Source organism: Nematolebias whitei, chromosome 14 (genome assembly GCF_014905685.2).
Source record: "Nematolebias whitei isolate Nwh7 chromosome 14, NemWhi1, whole genome shotgun sequence".
Lineage (NCBI taxonomy): Eukaryota > Metazoa > Chordata > Actinopteri > Cyprinodontiformes > Rivulidae > Nematolebias > Nematolebias whitei.
This window is the reverse complement of record NC_056511.1, coordinates 14,795,238-14,818,742: the sequence shown is the minus strand read 5'-3', so window position 1 is coordinate 14,818,742 and position 23,505 is coordinate 14,795,238. Positions and strand designations below refer to the sequence as shown.

General features: G+C 40.4%; 2 protein-coding genes across 2 annotated transcripts in view; both read left to right on the top strand.

Annotated features, from left to right (window-relative positions):
* LOC119419935 (leucine--tRNA ligase, cytoplasmic) overlaps nucleotides 1-15,585 on the top strand; it is a gene marked incomplete in the record, with an annotated part of 36,693 nt that extends 21,108 nt beyond the window's left edge. Inside the window, 11 exon segments of the mRNA XM_037687304.1 lie at nucleotides 829-892; nucleotides 2,089-2,272; nucleotides 2,531-2,621; nucleotides 3,529-3,669; nucleotides 4,400-4,540; nucleotides 5,497-5,607; nucleotides 5,773-5,883; nucleotides 6,557-6,661; nucleotides 8,797-8,892; nucleotides 9,053-9,197; nucleotides 14,692-15,585. Coding sequence (XP_037543232.1) covers nucleotides 829-892; nucleotides 2,089-2,272; nucleotides 2,531-2,621; nucleotides 3,529-3,669; nucleotides 4,400-4,540; nucleotides 5,497-5,607; nucleotides 5,773-5,883; nucleotides 6,557-6,661; nucleotides 8,797-8,892; nucleotides 9,053-9,197; nucleotides 14,692-14,897 — 1,395 coding nt within the window.
* Nucleotides 15,586-17,399: 1,814 nt separating this feature from the next.
* plac8l1 (PLAC8 like 1) lies at nucleotides 17,400-22,858 on the top strand. The gene is made up of 4 exons (XM_037687303.1): nucleotides 17,400-17,527; nucleotides 17,898-18,130; nucleotides 22,410-22,546; nucleotides 22,674-22,858. The coding sequence occupies exons 1-4, from the start codon at nucleotides 17,502-17,504 to the stop codon at nucleotides 22,803-22,805; spliced, it is 528 nt and encodes a 175-aa protein (XP_037543231.1). The 5' UTR covers nucleotides 17,400-17,501; the 3' UTR covers nucleotides 22,806-22,858.
* The last annotated feature ends 647 nt before the right edge of the window (nucleotides 22,859-23,505 follow it).

Sequence of the window (23,505 nt, the reverse complement as noted above, 5' to 3'; positions counted from 1 at the left end):
GTCTGTCTGTCTGTCTGTCTGTCTGTCTGTCTGTCTGTCTGTCTGTCAAAATATAAACATTTGATGTTTGTTTGTTGTTTTTTTATTAAATGTAAAATTGACTAGATTAAATTTTTGCATCCTATATATATATACAGTAGTCCCTCGTTTATCGCGGAGGATCCGTACCCTGAAGCCCCGCGATGAGTGAAAAACTACGAAGTAGGAATAGTAGTAAAAGTAGTAATTTATTTTTGTGTGTGTGTGCTTTAAACCCTTCCCACACTCATGCAATATTCTAAACAGTTTCTAAAAGAGCACACGTCATGATTTCAGCTCCCTGCCTCGTCTGCTTTTTGCCATCTGCAAGCGCTCTTGGCCACGCCCACTTCTCCGCTCTGCTTGGAGATCAGCTGTTCAGCTGCAGGAGCTTATCCTGCAATGTGGGCAGGTGCAGCAGGTGCTAAATAATTTAAAACAATTCATTTTAAATAAAAATTCCATGCCGATCATGCGGTTCATCCGTAAATCAGCCAATTGTGTCAGGTCCAATCTTATTTTGAAAAACCGCAATAGAGTGAGTCCGCGATAAATGAACCGCAAAGTAGTGAGGGACTACTGTATTATAGATATTGAATTTTTTTTTTTTATATTTAAGGATAAAGCTTAACATAAATTGAATACATTAAATTTAATTCTTTAATGTTCGTAATTAACGTTTGTTTCACACTATTAAGCTTTTCATTTAGTGTTTGTGCTGCTGCATTGTGCTTATCGTTTTAAACTGTTAGTTGTTTTAAAAGGATTTTGGTTGCTAAAATGTTTTTGTAAATCCTTGTTTTCCACCAGATGTCCAAATCAACAGGAAACTTCCTGACTCTCTGCCAAGCTGTTGAAAAGTTTTCAGCTGATGGTACAATCGTTTGATCACTCTTTATATGGTTTTCTCTTCTTCTCTTTCATATCTTTCCTTTTACAAACTATGTGTCCTGTTGCGCTTAAAGATTAAGAACATTGTATCTATTTTACACTTTGCATTGCGTTTGCTACAGTGCAGTTGGCACTACACCCTTTTGTGATTTATAAACACCTATTCTGATAATAATTAAAAAGACTGATCTATATAAATCTACTTTAGAATTGATCCTGGGTGCTATGGGAAACCTTACAAGTCAGATTTTTGGTAATCCTCTGTAAGTAGTACTGAATGCTAAAAATGCTTAATTGAAATGCTTAAATGAAATTGATGCATGAAAGGCAGAGTAAGTTCAACAAGTTCTGTCATCCAGAAGAAACTGATAAACATCCAGTGACTTTGCTGTTATATAAGTATTTTAATATATCTTCAACTAATATATATAAATATGCACCAATGGTGTTGTAGCAGTGCTCTCTGTTGGTCAGGATGATGGAGTGGAAAAGAGAAATATGTTGCCTCCGAAACCAAACATTTATGCTAATCTAAATGAAAATAAAATATTTTAACGTGGAGCTGTGAAACCAAGACCTCGTCCTAATGAGCACCAGGAGATTTTTTTTTTAAAAATTTGACTCCAAATAAAAAATCTATATTTAAAAGGCTACTCGTGCATTTTTCATTTTGTCTTTTTATTTTTCCTGCTTAGCTGTTGAATTTTCTATCTGGGTGGTTAGATTAAGCCCTGTCCAAGCCTGCTGCTGTCTGTTCCTTAGCATCATTTAAGTCGTCTGTCTTGTGTTTTTGCAGCTAAAGCTGCATAATACAAAAAAACACATTTGTTATGCTTCTACTGCTGAACGTCCAGCTGATGCCTGTTTCTTGTGTTTGAAGATCTGAGAGATCTTAAAAAAAAAACTTTTTTTCCCCCCCCCATAAGTCTTTGAAAAATTGATCAAAGTATTTGTTGTTTTGGCTGTCCAAAAGGCAGAAAATGTGCTCAATATTTAAATTTAACACTGATAGAAAACACAATCTGGTTATGAACAAAACAGACCAAATCGTAAGTGCCAGTGGACCATGTAAGATTTTATTTATAATATGTACATTGAAATCTTACCTACATGTTTTGTTGCGCCTGCTCTGCTGATTTTCCACTTGTTGCCGTTTCACACTTTCTTCCCTTCGTTAAGGTATGCGCTTGGCTCTAGCTGATGCTGGGGACACGGTGGAGGACGCCAACTTTGTAGAAACCATGGCCGATGCTGGCATTCTTCGTCTCTACACGTGGGTGGAGTGGGTGAAGGAGATGATCGCCAACCAGAACAACCTGAGGACGGGACCTTCTGACACCTTCAATGACCGCGTCTTTGCCAGGTTCGCAGAACAAGTCGTTAGTGTGAATTGACAGGTTTATCACCAACATTGCTTTATGCTGATGGTATTATATTTATGAAGGTTTTTACATCGTTGAGCTTTTAGCCTGCAGCATCCTTGACCACCATCATGTTGAATCTTGGTTTGAAACAAACTGTAGAGCTACCACCAGCTTTCCCTTACATATCACACGGGTGACCATGACCACTTTAGTGATTTTGTTTCTTCCTCTTTTTCTTTTTTCTGTATCTTATCTAGTGAAATGAATGCAGGTATCATAAAGACGGAGCAGCACTATGAGAGGATGATGTACAAAGAGGCTCTGAAGAGTGGCTTTTTTGAATTTCAGGTACTTATAATTTCCTTTTTGTAAAAACAAATCCTACAGACTTTTTGCTTGAAGATGAGCATTATTCTAAAACATTTTTATTAAAAGTAGACCCATGAAAAAGTGAAACTGTCTTTAAGAATCTGTTGGACACCTGGCAGGGTCCAATGCTGACATGTTCCTGTTTTTAGTTTTCTACATTTGTCTTGGAATCTAGCTGGTTTATTTATTTATTTATTTTTTGTTTTGTTTTGTTTTGTTACCTTTTCCTTTTAGCCATCCTATTTGTTTAAAAAAAAAAAAAAAAACCTGCAGTATGACTTTTTATAACTGTTTATTGTTGTTGCTGTTGTCCATTGTTGTCATCCTTCTTTGTTGAAATCAGGTCTCTCTTGTAAATGAGTCCTCGAGGCTCAATGGGATTTACCTGTAGAAATAAAGGTTGAATGAATTATAGTCATAACTGCACTGATTGAACAAATTAAAGGTGTGTTGTTTGTACATGTTTGACCAAGCTTGTGCAGTGATTTTTGTGTTTAAGTGTGTTGTGCTGGTGCAGTTTTCAATAAATTTGTAATTCAGTACATTTATGTCTGCGTAAAAAAAAAAAAACCAAAAAACTAATGTTTTTCTTTATCGTATGTGGATCGGTGCATCCCTAGTAAAAAGTGTGGCATACAAATATATGTTGCGTGGAAGAGCTTTTGTGTCGTTCTAAAGCACAAAGCAAACAGTTGACACGAAAGTTGACGCTATTTTTATTTTTATTTTTTTGAATGACCGATCACAAGTCGGATATAATTTGCCTCATTTTCTTTGAGTTTCATGAAGAGATCATTTTAACGAGCCACTTCATGTCATAACACTGAAACAATTGTGTTGCTCAAAAGTTCATATCGTAAATCAAAACGTATTCGTGTGTTTTCAGGCTGCCAAAGACAAGTACCGCGAGCTGGCTATAGAAGGCATGCACCGAGACCTCGTCTTCCAGTTCATAGAGAAACAAACCCTGCTGCTGGCCCCCATCTGTCCTCATCTTTGTGAATACACATGGGGTCTGCTGGGAAAGGTACAGAACTTAAACATTTAACATCACTTTGTGTTTTTCTTTGCTCCTAGTTGTCTATCCTCTGATGGGTTTAAATATGATTTAAGATTTTCTTCCCTCTGTCCATCATTCTTGTCTCCGTTGTGTTTGTTCAAAACAAAATTGCACCTAAACAAAGCTTTTTATCACAACATTTATTCATGAGTACACCTGAGATTGCAGAGTCTAAACTTACAGGCCAGTGTTGGCCTGCTCCCACAGCTCATTTACCTTTTGTGAAGTATCTGCTAACACGTTTCCTCAGCTGAAATAAAAGTCCACTGAGAGCCCGTCTTCACACTGAGCTTTTCTTCCTCTGCAGTGTGAAACGAGAGCGCACGCTGTTACACGCTTCCACAAGCGCCAAGAGCCAAGAATATTTTTAACACTCAAATTTATGAATATAAAGGAGTGCTGCTGTGCTGAAGATGTTTGTTCAGTCGTCGCTTAGCAACAACAAAAGCTCCACAACTACCTTGTATTCCCCCTCTATTTAGAGCCGGGGGCTGAAGAGCCGCGTTCACATCGTGGAGTGTTCATGCACGTCAAGTAAAATTGTAATTTATCAGTGATTTTATGAAGGCATGGACTTCTGCTTGATCAAAGTTGGGTAGTGTGGGTTTTCCCTGAAAACTTGTTTGTATCAAAATGCAGAAACTTCCGTTTCCTCTTACAAACTCGTTGTTCTTTCTGTCTCGTTTCCCTCCGATAGACGGGCTCTCTGATGAAGGCGTCGTGGCCCGAAGCAGGTCCAGTCGACGAGATTCTGATCCGTTCCTCTCAGTACCTGATTGAGACGGCTCATGACCTCCGTTTGCGTCTCAAAGCATACATGCTCCCCCCGAAAAACAAGGTAAGATGTGTGCCCAAACAGTATTGTTGTCAACACACATTGTACAATATTAAATGGCAATAATTTAAATTAATTTCAGAATTAAAGGCTCTTAATCCTTGTTGTGAACGTTTCTGAAGCATTCACACTATTGTGATCCTCTTTTCTTCCTTATGTTTTTCGGCATCCTTCTCATTCCACAATTTTTGTGTTATCGCAACAAATCTTATATCGAAACGTTCAGGAGAAAGGTGCTATGGCTTTTGGTATTGGTGCAACTTTAGCTTTGAAATATTTAGCCTTTTCTGCCACATTTTGTCTTATAGAAAATGAATGGAGTTCATTTTACATCCTTCAAATCTTTAGATCTGTTTACAACCTTTTACTGCTCTTTTCACCTTTTGTTCTGGTTCAGCACGTTGCTGCTTCTATAATAGCGCAGCCCCTTATTCTTTATCAGAATACTTTTAGATAGATAAAGGTAAGAGCCACGGGGATGGATAGTGGTATTACAAAAAAGATCTCTTCACATCTTGTCCTATCAGGACATGATTTGAGACATCAAAAAACTTTAGCAGCAAGCACATTTGTAAATGCGATTACATGCATTTGATGTCAAGACGTTGAGATATTTGTCCATGAACACTTTCAGATAGGTCACAGTCCTGATGTTGTTCAGCCGGCAGTTCTGATAAACCTGCACAGTTCTCAGAGGGTGGGATGGTTGCAATAGACAAAGCTTTGTCCCTAGTTACCCATGTCCCAGGAGAAATTTGATAGTCCGTTTGATTTTTGAAGCAAACACTGAGTACAGCACAGGAATCTGTTCAGCTCCTTGACTTTACTGGTGAAAATTACACGTGTGCCCACAAATCAGTCGGCGTCTTGAGGCCACTTTGTCTTTTGTTCCTGATAAAACAAACCAATTTCAAGTCTTAAATTTTGAAATTGTGTGTGTTTGTGTGTTTTTTCCATAGAAAGGTGACTCGAAGCCCCCTGCCAAGCCCTCCCATTGCAACATCTTTGTAGCCAAGAGCTACCCTCCATGGCAGCATAGCGCCTTGTCTCTGCTCGGCAAGCACTACAAGGTGAAAAACACATTTTGACACGGTGAACAACAGGAAGCGTGTTCATTTTTTTTTTTAATCTGCAGAAATACAGGTGTTCAGCAGTCCACAAAAATATACCATGTGTCCCTTCACAAATTACTTGTTTTTAACGAGTTAATAATATTTTTCTTTATTTCTGTTCAGAGCAACAACGGGGCGCTTCCAGACAACAAAGTGATAGCGAATGAGCTGGGAGCCCTGCCTGAACTGAAGAAATACATGAAGCGAGTCATGCCTTTTGTTGCCATGATCAAGGTAAATCTGGTGAAATATTTGATTTTGTTACATTTTTATAAGCTCACTAAATGCATTATTTGGACATAGTCACACTTTGTTTGCTTCTCGGTTCAGATGTGAATACACCGTGTGTCAGTAAGGTGGCTTACCTTTCTCTGTCTGCACACAGCTCTGCTCTCTGACTGTTAGCTTTGCCATTCAAATGTCGTGCTGTGCTGTTTATTTAGAAACCTTTATTTATTGCTTCTTTTGTCAAATAATGATCAGATGAAGGTAAATACAGTAAATGAACAAGGGTTAGCGGCTTAGCGCTCCTGGAAATAAGAGTTTGTTGCATTTGACAGAGTGAGACCAGCTGCCTTTCGCTCCTTCTGTTTGTCTTACATTCATATTAAAATGTATTTGTGTGTCACGCATACAAATTAAATTACTTTCTTCTCATTTTGCTATGGAGATTTTAAATCTAAAATAATACATTTGATTATTGGGAAATAGATATTATTGATTAGAGACTGGTTGTTTTATAAAGATTTAAAGCTCCTGTTTAGATGATGAGATCTTTATTCTTGACTGTGTAATGTTTTTAACTTGATCAGCTTTGTTTGTATGTTAAGATTGTTTTTTCAGTTTTTGTTTTCCTCTTTCAATAAACTCTTGGTCATTTATGAGTTTTTATTTTTATTATTTGTAGGAAAACCTGGAGAAGAACGGACCTAGGGTCTTGGATCTTGAACTGGAGTTCGATGAGCGAACGGTTCTCATGGATAATCTGGTCTACTTGACTAATTCTCTGGAGGTTTGTGTCGATTCATCAGATTCACTTCTCAGGTTTTTACTTGAACCAAAGCATGTGGTTAAACCAACTCTGCCTTCGTGAGCTCCATGTTAAGCAAAACTACCGGTAATCATATTTCACGTAATTTGTTTATAAACATCAGGTAAATCAACCATGGATTAAATTTCTAAATGAACAATTTTATATGACTACGGTGTTTAAAGAAATCTAAACTTTTTAACAGTTGCAGCATTTTCTTCTAAATACATCTACTTTAACAGATTTAAACACTAAGAGGAAAACTACTTGAATCACTTCAAAGAAGAAGGTTGAATCTAATACCAATAATTCTGATAAACCATTGTTCAGATCAAGCTGGCAACAAAAGCCGAACCCGCCGTCACAGAACTAGTTTGCATGATCAAGGATTGGGAGTTGTGATATTTTACTCGGTTTAGCTAATGACACGTCTGTTTGCTGCTGTAACACTAGCTATGTTTACATGGACATAAGTAATCGGATTAAACGGCCATTCAGAAAAAAAATGCGTCATGTAAACGCCCCATTCGGATTATTCTGAGCTGATTCAGCTTGATCCGAATGAATTTGTAATCAGAATGAGATGGGTGGATTATGCCGGTTCATAATCCGAATGGTGTGCATGTGAACACTTAATCTGTTCACTTTATTCCGACTGTGAAAAACTGACCTGACCGCGCATGTGCGATGTATGTCTACCTCACTTAGTTCCGCCTGGCTAATGCTAATAATATTAGCATGTCGGGGAAGCAAAACTGGTCGGTGAGCAACACAACATTTCTACTAGGAACTTTGAAAGAGCTCAAAATGACCTTTATTATCTGTAGCTCAGTCAGGAAGTGCAGCAACGTCTCCACCGTCATTAGAACCTGTTGCGGGTCCATTTTGGGCGCTCAGGTTTGTTTATGTTCATCCCGGAAGTAAACCAGAAGTAGAACTTCTTCTGTGTTTTTTTTTTTTTTCAAGGAGAGTTTACCACTCTGTGCATGTCAGTACTTCTATTCAAAGTAAATGCTCGTCGTGAACGGATTGTGCCCATGTAAACGATGCATTCGAATTGTTCAATCTGAAAACATTTCTATACGGTCAAAGAATATTGCGCATGTAAACATACCCACTTGCTTCTGTTCAATTCAAACCACTTCTGCTGCTTTGCTGTCGATAAGTGTGACTCCACTTGGTTCTCATCTTATCGGTTCTTCTCAGGTGTAGGTGAATTTCCACTGACTTGTTTCCCTGCTCTGTGGGCGGTTATATGTAGCACCATCCGGCTCGCTCTGAATCCTCTGATCCATCAATAAAGACAGAACGTTCTGGACCACGTCTTTGGTCCATGGGACTGTTTTAGGAGCTTCTATACTGAACTAAAATCTAAAAAAAAAACTTGAAAAAATTAACTATCCTACACTCTATAAAGATCGGAGAGGAAATGGCGGTTCAGTTGTAGTTTGCAGTTTTGCTGGCCGGGTCATCCAGTGACGTAGCTCCGCTGGCCAATCAACAGCTGCTTCCTGCTTACGTCAGAATCGTCACTTGGGAGCAGTTCGCTTGGAACCATGAACAAGATGGTCCCATAAACCAGGCTGAGTGGGGGTGGGTACCGGCAGTGGGCAGGCCCTTGACTGGTTTGGTGTGGTGCGGAACCGATGGGAGTGGCAAAGCACCATTAGAAGTCACAGCTGAAAGGGTAATAAAACAACCTTGGACTGTTCCTGGGATATATAAATAAGACAAAATAAAATGCAGAGAGCAATCTTTGTATATAAAGCATGCTGGGAAATAAATAATTTGTTCAGACAAACCCTTCCCCCTGCCACATTGATCTGTTGAGAAAATAAATGTCTTTGTAATTTCTGGTCGAGGAACATTTAACGGTAGATATTTTCCTTCTACTTTCCAGTTCAGGTTGTATTTTATTTTTTCTCACTGAAACACTGTCCTGTGGGATTTGTGGCATTCTGGTGTAAAGCTTGATAAGTCTTGGATCACTGTCGGGTGTGGGTCAACACCGCCCGCCTGTGCCAGTGGGCATGCCAAACACACCTGTGTACACACTCGTGTGTATTTTACTGCTCAGCTGAGCATTAATATGTTTTCTCATGATTTTTACCCAACAGTTGGAGCAGATTGATGTCTTATTTGCATCCGAAGCTGATGACAAAGTGAAGGAGGACTGTTGCCCCGGGAAACCATTCAGCGTGTTTAGATCAGAGGTAAATGATTCTGCTGCGATTTAGTTGCTCAAAGATGCACTTTAAAAATATTAGAGTGCACAGTTTGTAAATGTGATTGTTTTAGCTGCTACTCTGTGAGGTGCGTCCTTACTGTTCGTCAGTGATGATGTTCATCTGCGTCGTGCCTGTGTCTCCCCAGCCTGGAGTGTATGTGACCCTGATCAATCCTCAACCCTGCAACGCACTGTTTTCTACAAAGATCAGCATCCGACAGGGCGACAACGCAGACGGCATCATTCGGCGACTAGCTAAAATCAACAGACTCGTAAAACAAACTCAAACAGGTCTGTTATTAATGCCTTAATCTGCAAATATTGACTCTGCTTAGATCTTAATCGTTTGTGAGCCACTGAGTCGCTTCAAAGCTGTGCACATTTTGTATTTTTGGAGCAAAATGTTTAGTCATACCTCCTGGTGGCTTAGCCAAGTAAGACACATGTTGTGTTCAAATCTTTCTTGGAAGTGACTCGTCATTCCCTCTTTGGGTTTTCATTGTTTTCCGTCTGCCATCCATTTTAACTAAAAATATTACTAAGAGAAAAACGTGTTGTTGTTAATTAAAATCAGAAATTGAAATGACTCATTCACAAAATTACCTGTTTGGAATTCAAACTGTTGTCAGTCAGCTCCTGCCTTTAATCCTGGCTGTAATTAGCTTGAAGTTGCTTGTTCAGCTTAGAAGTGAAAGCCCAAGCCGCAATAGAAATGAAATGGGTCCTAATCATCACCCTAGGCCAGATCACTTTACCTGCACGCTGCTTTCATGTAAGTTTAGAAAAGGTCAAAGTGATATCTAAAGGAGAAAATTGGAAACACAAACGTCATACATCACATTACTTTCAAACAAGACATAAGCGATAAAATATGAATAAAGCAAGTTAGACAATTACCATTAATTTTAAAGTTGTGCCTTAAATTTTTATTTTGAACCTCCATGTTTGTGTTTCTACATGTTAGCAAACTGACAATGGAATCAGTAAATTATGTATTAATAGTTGATATCAAAGAATAAATAGTTGTTGAGGATAAGAAAACACGTTTGCAAAAAAAAAGTGGGGAAGTTTCTCAGAAATATGAGCAAATAGACACTATCGCAGAGACTATCATCAACTCTACAGTCAAAAGTTTGATATAAGAACGGCCCTAAATTCTTATCCACTTGTGTGTTCATATCTTGTGGAAGTTTTAGTGGAGATTATAGTTAGACCCCTGAAAAGCTTTAAAAAAAAGAGTGTCAGAATGTGCACAATGTGGCTTAAAAGCTGAAAACTTGTGTGTTTAATACTGTTAGTCAGTCTTATTTGTAAAAGAAGTAAAAGCACAACCAGCACTAAAGCTCTTTATTTGTACATGAAGCTGGGGTGTGCTACATTTAAGTAAAAAAAAGAGTATTTACTGTAAGACTTTACTTTGAAATGCTAAACATAAGTTTAGAAGCATTCAGCTGATAAGAACACAACTTGTCTTTTGTCCTTTTTTTGTTTTGTGCATCTCTCTGCCATGTTTCGTAATAATGTGAACGTTTGTGAAGCATTCTGCTCTGATCCGTTTTTCTTCCGTATGTTTTTCAGCGTCCTTCTCATTCCACAATTTTTGTGCCGTTTCATCAAATCATAAATCAAAATGTTCAGCTCATTCAGGAGAATGCTATGACTTTTGGTGTTTGTGCAACTGTGGCTTTTTGAAATATGTAGCCTTTTCTGCCACTTTTTGTCTCATAGAAAATTAATTGAGCTCATTTTACATCCTTCAGATCTTTAGATCTGTTTACAACCTTTTACTGCTCTTTTCACATTTTGTTCTGGTTCATCTTCTTTCAGCTTCCTTGTGCAAATGTAAACTTTTTTTCCAGCTACTTTCAGCTATTTTCTGCTGTTTTTTTCAGCTATTTAGTGATCCTTTTAGATTATTTCCGCTAACGTTTGTGCTTCTTTGAACTTCTTTCTGCTAATTTCAGCTTGTTATGGTCCTTTCAGCTTATTTATGCAAGTGTCAGCTTTTTCATCTAATTCCACATTTTTTGCACTTTTCAACTTTTTTCAGCCCATTTCAGCAAGTATGTGCTCTCTCCTTTACCTTCTGGTAATTTAAGCTTTTTTATGCTTTTTTTAGCTACTTTTTAGCTGTTTTTTCTTTTTCTTTCTAATTTAAGCTTTTTTCAGATAATTTCCACTTTTTGTGCTCATTTTTGCTTCTTTCAGCCTAATTGGGAAAACATGTTCTTTCTCCATCCATCCATCCATCCATTTTCTTCCGCTTATCCGGGGTCGGGTCGCGGGGGTAGCAGCCTAAGTAGGGAGGCCCAGGCTTCCCTCTCCCCAGCCACTTGGGCCAGCTCTTCGGGGGAATCCCGAGGCGTTCCCAGGCCAGCCGAGAAACGTAGTCCCTCCAGCGTGTCCTGGGTCTTCCCCTGGGCCTCCTTCCGGTGGGACGTGTCCGGAACATCTCACCAGGGAGGCGTCCAGAAGGCATCCTAAACAGATGCCCAAGCCACCTCAACTGGCTCCTCTCGATGTGGAGAAGCAGCGGCTCTACTCCGAGTCCCTCCCGGATGATCGAGCTTCTCACCCTGTCTCTAAGGGAGATCCCAGACACCCTGCGGAGAAAACTCATTTCGGCCGCTTGTATCCGAGATCTCATTCTTTCGGTCACAACCCAAAGCTCGTGACCATAGATGAGGGTGGGAACGTAGATCGATCGGTAAATTGAGAGCTTCGCCTTTTGACTCAGCTCTCTCTTCACCTGTACAGCGCCCGCTTCACTGCAGACGCTGCACCTATCCGCCTATCGATCTCACGCTCCATTTTTCCCTCATTCATGAACAAGACCCAAAGATACTTGAACTCCTCCACTTGGGGTAGGACCTCCTCCCTGACCCAGAGAGGGCACTCTACCCTTTTCCGGCTCAAGACCATGGCCTCGGATTTGGAGGAACTGATCTTCATCCCGGCCGCATCGCGTTCGGCTGCGAACCGCTCCAGCGAAAGCTGTAGATCACGATCTGATGAAGCCAATAAGACCACATCATCTGCAAAAAGCAGAGACGCAATTCTGAGGCCACCAAAACGGATCCCCTCAACACCTTGGCTGCGCCTAGAAATTCTGTCCATAAAAGTTATGAACAGAATCGGTGACAAAGGGCAACCTTGGCTGAGTCCAACTCTCACCGGGAACAAGCCCGACTTACTGCCGGCGATGCGGACCAGGCTCTGACACCGGTCATACAGGGACCTAACAGCCCGTATCAAAGGGCCTGGTACCCCATACTCCCAGAGTACCCCCCACAGGGCCCCCCGAGGGATGCGGTCGAACGCCTTCTCCAAGTCCACAAAGCACATGTAGACTGGTTGGGCAAACTCCCACGCACCCTCCAGGACCCTGCTGAGAGTGTAGAGCTGGTCCAGTGTTCCACGGCCAGGACGAAAACCGCACTGTTCCTCCTGAATCCGAGGTTCGACTATCCGACAGACCCTCCTCTCCAGAACCCCCGAATAGACCTTACCAGGGAGGCTTAAGAGCGTGATTCCCCTGTAGTTGGAACACACTCTACGGTCCCCCTTTTTGAATAGGGGGACCACCACCCCGGTCTGCCAATCCAGGGGAACTTCCCCCGATGTCCACGCAACATTGCAGAGTCGCGTAAGCCAACACAACCCTACAACATCCAGAGCCTTAAGAAACTCTGGGCGGATCTCATCCACCCCTGGGGCCCTGCCACCGAGGAGCTTTTTAACCACCTCGGTGACCTCAGCACCAGAGATTGGAGGGCCCAACCGAGTCCCCAGGCTCCGCTTCCTCAGTGGAAGACGTGCCGGTGGGATTGAGGAGGTCTTCAAAGTATTCTGCCCACCGACCCACAACATCCCGAATTGAGGTCAGCAGCACACCACTCCCACTATAAACAGTGTTGGTGGCATACCGCTTCCCCCCCTGAGACGCCGGATGGTGGACCAGAAACGTCTCAAAGCATGCGGAAGTCGTTCTCCATGGCCTCTCCGAACTCCTCCCATGCCCGAGTTTTTGCCTCAGCAACCACCCGAGCCGCATGTCGCTTGGACTGCCGGTACCCATCAGCTGCTTCCGGGGTCCCACAGGCCAAAAAGGCCCGATAGGACTCCTTCTTCAGCCTGACAGCATCCCTCACCGACGGTGTCCACCATCGGGTTCGAGGGTTGCCGCCGCGACAGGCACCGACAACCTTGCGGCCGCAGCTCTGGTAAGCCGCCTCGACAATAGAGGCACGAAACATGGTCCACTCAGACTCAATGTCCCCCACCTCCCTTGGAACATGTTCAAAGTTCTCCCGGAGGTGGGAGTTGAAACTCCGTCTCACAGGAGAGACTGCCAGACGTTCCCAGCAAACCCTCACAATACGTTTGGGCCTACCAGGTCTGACCGGCATCCTCCCCCACCATCGGAGCCAACTCACCACCAGGTAGTGATCAGTTGACAGCTCCGCCCCTCTCTTCACCCGAGTGTCCAAGACATGTGGCCGCAGATCAGATGAGACGATGACAAAGTCGATCATCGAACTGCGGCCTAGGGTGTCCTGGTGCCAAGAGCACATATGGACACTCTTATGCTTGAACAAGGTGTTCGTTATTGACAATCCATGACGAGCACAGAAGTCCAACAACAGAACACCACTCTGGTTCAGATCAGGGGGGCCGTTCCTCCCAACCACACCCCTCCAGGTCTCACTGTCATTGCCCACATGAGCATTGAAGTCCCCCAGCAGAACAAGGGAGTCCCCAGAAGGTGCACTTTCCAGTACCCCCTCTAAGGACTCCAGAAAGGGTGGATAATCTGAACTGCCGTTTGGTGCATAAGCACAAACGACAGTCAGAACCCGTCCCCCCACACGTAGGCGGAGAGAGGCCACCCTCTCATTCACCGGGGTGAACCCCAATACACAGGCACCAAGTTGGGGGGCAATTAGTTTGCCCACGCCTGCTCGGCGCCTCTCACCAGGGGCAACTCCAGAGTGGAAGAGTGTCCAGCCCCTCTCAAGGAAACTGGTTCCAGAGCCCGAGCCATGCGTAGAGGTGAGTCCGACTATTTCTAGCCGGAACCTCTCAGCCTCACACACCAGCTCAGGCTCCTTCCCACCTTTTTCTGCTATTTTAGCCACTATTTAGCTTTTTTTTTTGTGTGTGTGCTAAATTCAGCTTTTTCAGTTAATTCAGCATTTCTTTTTACTCATTTCAGCTCCTTCCACTTTCTTCTGGTAGTTTAAGCTTCATACTGCCTTTTCAGCTGCTTTTCAGCTATTTTGCAAATTTGTAGCTTTTTTAAGCTAATTTCCTATCTTTTGATCTATTTAAAGCTAATTCAGCAAACGTGTTCTTTTTTGCTTTTTTCTACTAACTTAGGTTTGTTCTTACATTTCAGCATGTTTTTAAGCTAATTTCAGCTGTTTTTCAGCAATAAGCATTCAAACTGCATTTTTGCAAGAAATGCGATTTCTCTAGTTGATATTGTGTGTGTGTGTGTGTTTTTGTAACCTAAAGGCATTAAGAGTTGATCATTAAATACTATAGAACATTTCTACATTGCCTTTGTAGACCATCATTCCCTGAACTCTTAATTTGAAGCAACTCATTTCAAATATTTCAAGTTCTATTTTAAAAATTTTCTATTCTCCGTTACGTTTGTGTTTTTCAGTCTCCCACACAGCTCCGTCCCTTTCTCTGTTTTCTTCTCCGCATCTGTGTATTCTTTCTGCTCCGTTTGGTTTTGTTTGTCTTGCCTTACCGCTGTTTGTCTGCACCCCACCAGATCTGTCCAAAGTGAAGCTGATGAGGTATGAGGACCCCTCACTAGGACCTCGCAGGGTGCCTGTTCTGGGACAGGAGGAAAAAGGCAAACTGCCCATCTCCAGCAAGTCTGTGTTCAACGTGAATCTGCAAGAGAACACGGTCACTTTGACTGACAATGGCCTGACCCTAAACATCGGGGACACGCTGGTGTATCTGGTCCATTAGGGAAGCACTCAGTGTCACACAGGAGCAGGATTCAGCAGTGATTTTTAGTGAAAAACTCAAATGCTTCATGACATGTTACAATTTAACAGGTCCACTCTGACACACGTCCAAAGAACACTTGAACATATTAGTCTTTTGATGTTTCTGTACGTTGGTCTAGATTTTATTGGAAGACCTCACTGTCAGAACATCTTAAAGCAAACGCAAAGAATGCTACAACTTTTGATTAATAATGAAACTAAAGCTCTTAATTAGAATAATAAAAAGCTCAATACAGTAAATGTTGTTCCAAAGGAATCAACCTGTAGCTTTTTATACCTGAGCAAGAGAATGACGCTTGAATCCGTAAGATGCTCTGCAGTACATGAGCAGCCTGTGTCAGTTCAGTTGAATTTTGTCGTTTTGACGTGTGGACATCTTGTTCCTCCTGTCTGATACAATATGTTGTAAACGAGCAATTACCAGAAATGAAACTTTAAATGGATCTTTACTTAGAGATGTGGAACAGACACCAACCATCACTTCTTATTTGGCCAACCAGATTTTTACAGACTGCTTCTTTCTGAAGGCCTTAAACTGTCATACAGATAGCTCTGTGTTGTTTTCTACTGCAAAGATAAGGACATCTTCTCTGCATGTTAAGACACATTTCTCATTTTATAGCTGCCATATTTGCTTGTCGGAGACTTCCACAAAAATAAAATCTAAAAAAAATGTACCCTTATTGGTTTCTCTCTTGGCTTTTTATATACCGTATGTCCTCTTAGTACAGTTATAATGGGGAATGTTCTCAGTAAGAATAGGCAGCTCTTTTAGATGCTGCTGCTGTTTAATACACTGAAACTTTTAATTTAATAAATAAAAATGGAGAATATTCAGTGTGGGCAGCACGGTGGCACAGTTGGTAGAGCTGCCGCCTCTTGACGAACAGATCGTTTCAGTTCAAATATCGGCCGGGGGCCTGTCCGGGTGGAGTTTGCATGTTCTCTCCGTGTATGCGTGGGTTTTCTCCAGGTACTCCAGTTTCCTCCTACAGACCAAAAGCATACATGTTAGGCTGATTGGTAACTGTGAGTGAGAGAGTGAATGGTTGTTTGTCTCAATGTGTCCTTGTGATGGACTGGAGACCTGTCCATGGTGTACCCCGCCCCTCGCACAGTGACTGCTGGACATGGGCACCAGTGACCCGAAATGGAAAAAGCGGGTAAGAGATGATGAATGGATGGACTCTAACATAATTTTTAGCAAATGCTGCTTTTATCTCTCCGATTATATGATAGTGACGTTTCCAAGCTACTTGTACACCAAAGTTTAGGTTAATGTTTCTAAAATTTTATCAAATTTGTAAAAAAAAAAAAAAAAAGGGAGTGGTGACAGAGGTTAGAAAAGGTGGGCCTGTGATCAAAAGGTTGCCGGTTCAACTCCATGGACTGAAAACATCAAAAAAGTGGAAAAAGTGAAACACCAACACCTGCCTCCACCCTCATTTGCCCCACTCCATGAGCAAGGCTCTTAACCCCCACCATGTGCTCCTCCGAGCACATCAGATAGCAGCTCTCTGCTCCACACAGAGGGCTGTGGTAGCTCAGTGGTCTGTGGCCGCGTCAGGAAGGACATCCGATGTAAAAACAATTGCCAAGTCTTCATGTGCGAGTTAGTTCACCGTGGCGACCTCTGAAGAAGGGAGCAGCCCAAAGAAGATAAACAAAGTTTGTAAAATTGACTGAGATTTTAAAATTTTAAGTTGTTGGCCGTTGAATGGAGCTCACAAGACCGTCAGTAATAGAAATACATTCGGTAATTCCTTTCTTTCTGCAATTTATTAAAACTTCTCTAAAGGTTCACAAGATAATTCTGGCAATAAACACAAACGCTCAAAAGTCTTCATGCGTTTGCACCGAGACTCGAAAGGTAATAGTTTCGCTACGTGCTCTTCCATCACACACAAACATCCCCTCTCCTTTTCTTTTAGTAACTCGCGTGTATTATCAGTGCATCAGTCTAAATGACAAAGGTCAGAGTCGGATCACAGGAAATGACCCCCCCCCCCCGACCCCAAAACAATAACCACATGTTTCACTGCTTCTAAAGTGAAGCTTTCACTTCCCAGCTCTTTACACTTTTGCTGATGTTTCTACTTCAAACGTAACATTTACTGAAGCGTTTCAGAACTGATGGAATGTGGGCGTCATGGGTCAATCTGCTCAGATTGAATTTTATTTTGACATTTAACATCAACTTTAGATGTTAAAAATAACTATTTCTGCTGTATTTGGTGACTTCTTAGTTCATTCAGCATGATGCATCCACAATACTGTGTGCTGGACTGTCGTCATGTGCCTTGATGTGTGCTGGCCCTCTCTCTGTTCGCTGTATTAGCAGTGAGCACAGCAAAGTCTCAGGCAGAAGACAACTAGGAAACTTATCTCGGTCACGCAGCTTCTGGCTGAGCCATCTGACTGCTGGTTTATCTGCTCCAACGCACACCCTCTCACTGGGAGAGTGTCACTTCGCCTCCTCCACCTCCTCTTTCCTGCTGACTCCTGCTCGCTCCCCTCTTGCCTCCTTGTCTCACTCGTCTCTGGATGCCAGCAGCTTCTAGTCATGGAGGAGACAACAGTCACACACCAGTAAGTGTTTTTTTTGTTTGTTTTGTTTTTTTGTCCTCACCAGGGCACATTGTTGTCAGCACAGAACACAATAGAATTACAGCAAACAGCTGTTTTATCTAGCTTTCCCCCCTTAAAACTGAAAAATGGTAGCTTCTTTAGAAATTATTTCTAGTTAATATCAGGCAAATGCATTGTAAACTTTCTACAAGTTTAACTTCATTTATGGTTTGGCGTGAAAATGTGTGCAAGCAGAATAAATAAAATATGTTTTAAATTGACTTGGGTTAGGAATAATTCTAGAAATCTCTTCTGCATTTGAGAAGAAGTAAAAGTTTGTAGTCACTGATCAAGCACCGGTCTCGAGATGTGAACAGATTTGCTATTTCAGACCTGAACTGTCGGACAGAGAAGTTTCGGCATCAGTGAGTCATGAGGAGGAAGCAGGGGGGCTCACCGAACAAAATGAAGAAAACTGGAGGTCAAGCAATGCCTCTGATATGATGGAGCCGGTGCTCACACAGCCGGGCCTCGGTATCGCCACGACAACCATCACCACCATCACTCAAACAGGAGGAGACTGGAGCACTGGCCTGTTGGACGTCTGTGGAGATAAGACTACATGTAACATAAACACGAAAGTCATGAACACAGTTAGAATTCAGGGCAGACATTTCTACAAACAAAACCCATGCACAGTACGTCTGTAAAAATAAATGCACTGATTGAGGGTGCCCGTGCAATAAAAATGCATCAAAAGATCAATCTTGATCAGGAATAGTGTGCTAGGACTTTTGGTGGCAGTACATCATGCAACATAGCAGGAAAAATAAAATAAAATTCCCCTTGGAGAAAACCCAGCCCTATTTGGAGCTTCATAGATCAGGCAGACTTTGGTCTTCACAACCTTTAAAGTTTATATGGGTTGCCCCCAGAAATTTTTGATTAAAGTAGATGCCATTTCCTGCATTCTGGTGTATTTTAACGGGTTGTTAAACATCTAGTTTTACCTACATACGTAAACACTTGATTCAATAACTATTTTGGAGAGCAACAAGAAGTAGCCTGACCAACAGCGCTCCTTGTGTGAATAGAACATGCTCTGCTTCTCTCAATCATCCTCGCACCTGCTCCAGTATCTCCATTGCCACTGCCTTCACGTGCTTCAGTTCTTGTTTTTTAGTTGTACAATGAGAAGACTTTATTGATTTTTTAAATTTTTTTAAATGAAAGTAAATTGGACTTTCTTTTTTACATTTTGCTTGCTTGCTGTTATTTTGACAAATTGGTGCTGTTGTTTTGATACGTGATGTACGTAACTTATGTGATTACCCATCAAACTTTTCTTTTGTATTTTTAATAATCAAAATTTAATTACTGACACACTTAAACTGTAAAACTGATATGCAATTTAGTTGTGCTGTTTAATTATATTTTTGTGTTTTTAATTATATTGCCCATGACTGTACTTTTAGGGGCGCATATTTTTTAAGGGTAGAAGCAGAAATGCTTACTTGAAGGGGCCGCTCATATGTGATATTAGGACACTTGTAAGTACCTGTTATATTTAAAATGAGTATTTATGTAATTATTTTCAGTTTACATATCCAATATAGGTTTTATTAGTTCAAGGCAGTCAAACTTGTTCATAACTTTATTATTAGTAAGCCTGAGAGTTACTGGATCCAAGCAAACGGTTACCAGAACACACCCTGTCAAAATAAGAGTTTCCCGATCCTGTTCCATCAGGATCCAGCTCAAATTAAGCCCTGGTCAGAACTGATATTTTTTCATATCTATATTGGCTTTTATAGAATTTGTTTAACTTTTATGATCTTTGGAAATTCTTTAATGGAATGTTCATGCTAAATGCTGTCTGAACTTCATACATTTTTTTTTTTTTGCATAAATCACAGTCTTGGTTTGCACATTGTTTGCTCTTATTTTACAGTTTATTCATCAAAATGTCTTCTTTTACCTTATGTATGTGTCACTGATATTTAGGACTTATAGTTTTCTCTCAAATCTCTCCAGAATGTAGAAAGTGCACTCCCAAGCTTCCATCATGTTTGATCTTTTATGTTATCTGTGAAACTGGACAGGAAGGGTCATTTTTTACTTTTCTTATCTTCTAGATAAAACGTGGTAGATAAAAATAAATAAATAAATAAACAACATAAAAACAAAACATAAATGACAATCCGATGCTTTTGCAACTTATGATTCAATGTTTCCATTTTAACATTTTCACACAGGAACTGTTTACTTCCAGAGCGAGAGACACGCGTGTGGTAACTATGTTGACTCTAAAGAGCCACTAGCAGAGCTCACATTTTTTCTATTGTTTATACATAAAAATAACTGTTTTATTACTGCCTTAAAATAAATTGAATTATGTTTGAATTTTAGGCTGAAGCTGCATTGTCACCTTTTAAACACTTATTCAGACTTTTTTTTCTTAACCATTATTTAAAATCCTATTTAAAAATAATTTTGCGAGAGTGACAATTATAATTTGTTTTCTGTCCCCGACGGCTCAGAAGTCAGCGGAGCTCACATGTGTGCTCTGTTATAGAGAACTTTTGTACTTTACCTTTAATATAAAGTTCATATGCACAATATGTGCCTGTCTTCACAGTGCAAAAATATTATTTTCAGAGTGTTTTGAAATAATAATGAATCATCTCCCTGTTATATCAAAATAGAACAAATACATCCACATCTCAAATGCATTCATATCTTGTCTAACTGGTACATTTAATCTAAATAGAATGGAGCACATAAGACAACAGTCCAGTTATCAAAGAACACAGAGCACAATTTATTGATGACCTATTTTCCTTGTCTTTTGCCATCACATGAACGAGCTATAAACCTGGATTGAACTTTCTGTTATACGCACTACTATTAATAATAGTCTGTGAAGTTCAAGTTCAAGTTTCTTGTCATTCACATCACATGTGGCACACGAGGTGGAACGAAAGATATACACTAAGACATATGCATATGTGTCAAACTCAAGGCCCGGGGTCCAAATATGGCCCTCGTTGGTATCTTATCTGGCCCCCGAGATGATCTTTTAAATGTAAAATACTTTTATCACTTTAATTTTTTCAGTAATCTTTGATTATAATGTTAAAAGTGCAACAGAGAACATCAAATGAGACCAATCAAACTCTTGTTGAGGAACCTGCAACCAAGAAAAAATGTTGGGTATCTAGCTTGAGTTAATGTAGATTCTAAAACTGGCCCTTAGTTTGAAAAAGGTTTTAATTTTGGCCCCATTTTGTAAGTGAGTTTGACACCCGATATGCTAAACAATATGCTAAAAGATCTAAGATATATGCTAAACACTAATAATGTAAAGTAATATGGCATAATAAACAGCAGCCCGAACATGAGTCTGTAGTGAGTAGATGGGTATGAATGAATACAGCAGCATGCTGTGACGTCTGTGTCTGTTTATTGCAATAAACAAATTCAAAGACCATTTTTGAAGACATCTTTAACTTCACCTGTTTCTGTGTTGAGGCAAATTAAAGCAGGAAAATCCACAACAGCTCCAATGTCAATGTCAATTTATTTATATAGCACATAAAAACAACAAAAGCTGACCAAAGTGCTTTACAGTTAGGACAGATTAAAATTTTTTTAAAAGAGTAAAAATGCATCTAGTGCCACTCAAAAACATAAGTTGACAATAAAAACAACACATAACAACAATAAAATCAGCTCAACTTGTTCTCAGACTCTGCGTGGATGAAATGCCAAGGAATACAGATGAGTCTTGAGCAAAGATTTAAAAGTCTCAACAGTCTGAGCGGTCTTTAAATTCTCAGGTAAACTGTTCCACAGTTTTGGAGCAGCAACCGCAAAAGCCCGATCACCTCTGGATTTCAGTTTGGATCTGGGGACATCTAAGAGGAACTGGTTGGTAGACCGGAGTGCTCTTACTGGAGTGTAAATGTTAATGAGATCACATAAATATGACGGGGCCAGACCTTTTAAGACTTTAAAAACAAGCAATAAAATCAGAATGGAATACTTTTATTCCACAGCTAGACCAGTTCAGTGTAAAACCTAACACGTCTCGGAGGAGTCTTATTATCTTTTTAAGTTTTCGTAACGTGAACTCCATTGTCACATCATTAAACATTTTCCCAGATTCTCACCAACTTTTTCATTGATTTTGCAACTTGGGTGTCCATTTCCCTGCCAGCCCGAACTCCATCTATTGAAACAATCAAATGAAGCTGGGGATTCATCTGAAAATTTAATAAAGTAAAAAAAAAATTTGTTTTGTTTTTTGCTTCTCATCTTAATGGTTTATTAAGAACAGCTGGGTTGCAGAGACAGGTGCAGTTTCATATACCTATCCACCACATAAATACACATTTTATACCCCTATAAAACCACTAGACTAAATTATAAGTGCAGCTCTGCACTTATAATATAGTGAAACTTTAATAGGCCTTTAATAGTTAAATCATTTCTTTAGTTCTGTTTTTTATTTCAGTTATTTATGCACTGATTTCTGTTACATCTCTTGATGGATCTTGATCTTAAAAACAACAAATTTATGTTCTTAAAGAAACAGTTTTTCTTTATGTTGCATGAAAACTACATTTGATACTTTTCCATTCTCATTCATTTTGTTCAGAGTCATGAAAGAAGCCTGTCTCCCCCTGATTGGCCAGGAATAGAGCTACACGAAGTCATAAAAAAAAACTTTTTTTTTACAAAAATGCCCAAACATTTTTTTTTTTTAAGAAAATAAAGGTTTTCATTTTTTCTTAGAAATAAATCCAATAAAAGCCAACAAATCTTACATCTATTCTTTGAGAGGTGTTTGTGGACACATGATTCACTCTCAAACTTCTCGTTCTTGCGCCTGAGCTTGCAGGTATTCTGGGAGCACTGGTGCCGTGCTGTTTGGACCTGAGTTTGGCTCACCAGTACGGGGAGTGTTTGTGCATGCCTCTCCTACCAGGATCCACTTTTGCCATGCGGGTTGGGATCAGGGAACGATACAAGATACGGGTGAGTCATCCAAATAAATATTTCTTATCAGGAAATTTTAAATCTATTTGATCATGAGTCTGCCTCTGTTACATTGTTTTGACTGCATATGTGTTTGCTCCTTGCTATCCTGCTTGTTGATCCACAGGGGAGTGTGTGCGAGGACTGGACCACGGTGTGTTGCTGTTACTCTCTGGCTGTGTGTCAGATGATAAGAGAGATGAAGCAGAGGATGAAGCGCCAGACATACTGTGTGTCTACTACATTTGAAAGCTCCTAAATACATTATTAACTGAGGTTTTTTTTTTTTTTAAATATGTAATGCAACAAATGGACCAATGGAAATTAGCTTAGAAAAATTATTTAAACTTAGAAATCAAATTAGATAGGAGAAACTTTGATGTACGGATTTAAACGATGATTTTAGTGTTCGAAAAGCTTCACTTTTGAAGAAACGGTTTAATTCTGACTGGACTGATGCGCTAATAGTTACTCTGAGCAAGACCAAAGTGGACTGATACCATCACTCAAATCTCAAAAGTTGTTTATTCAAACTCTATTTTATAAACCCTTACATCTCTGATAAGCCATTTCATGGCGATATTCCTGCTGGTAGTTATTGTTGCCATGTTAGCTAGCTGATGGAGCTAGCTAAAGTTGTTGTTAGTACTTGTAAATAATCTGGAAAATCCATTAAAATAACTATGCAACTGGCAGCGTAGTGGGGCAGTGGTTAGAGATGCCGCTTCACAGCGAGAAAGTCACATGTCTGCCTTCAAGCCTGAGGCCTTTCTGGGTGGAGTTTGCATATTTCCAATCCCACTGACCAAAAACATGCATGCTAAATTAAATGGTAACTCTAAATTGTCCCTAGATGTAAGATAGACTTAATGGTTGTTTGTCTTTTTTGCCGCCAAGTCTTCCTGCGTTGACTTGTAAGATGTACAGGTGTACAGGGTGTACTATCACACGAGTATTGT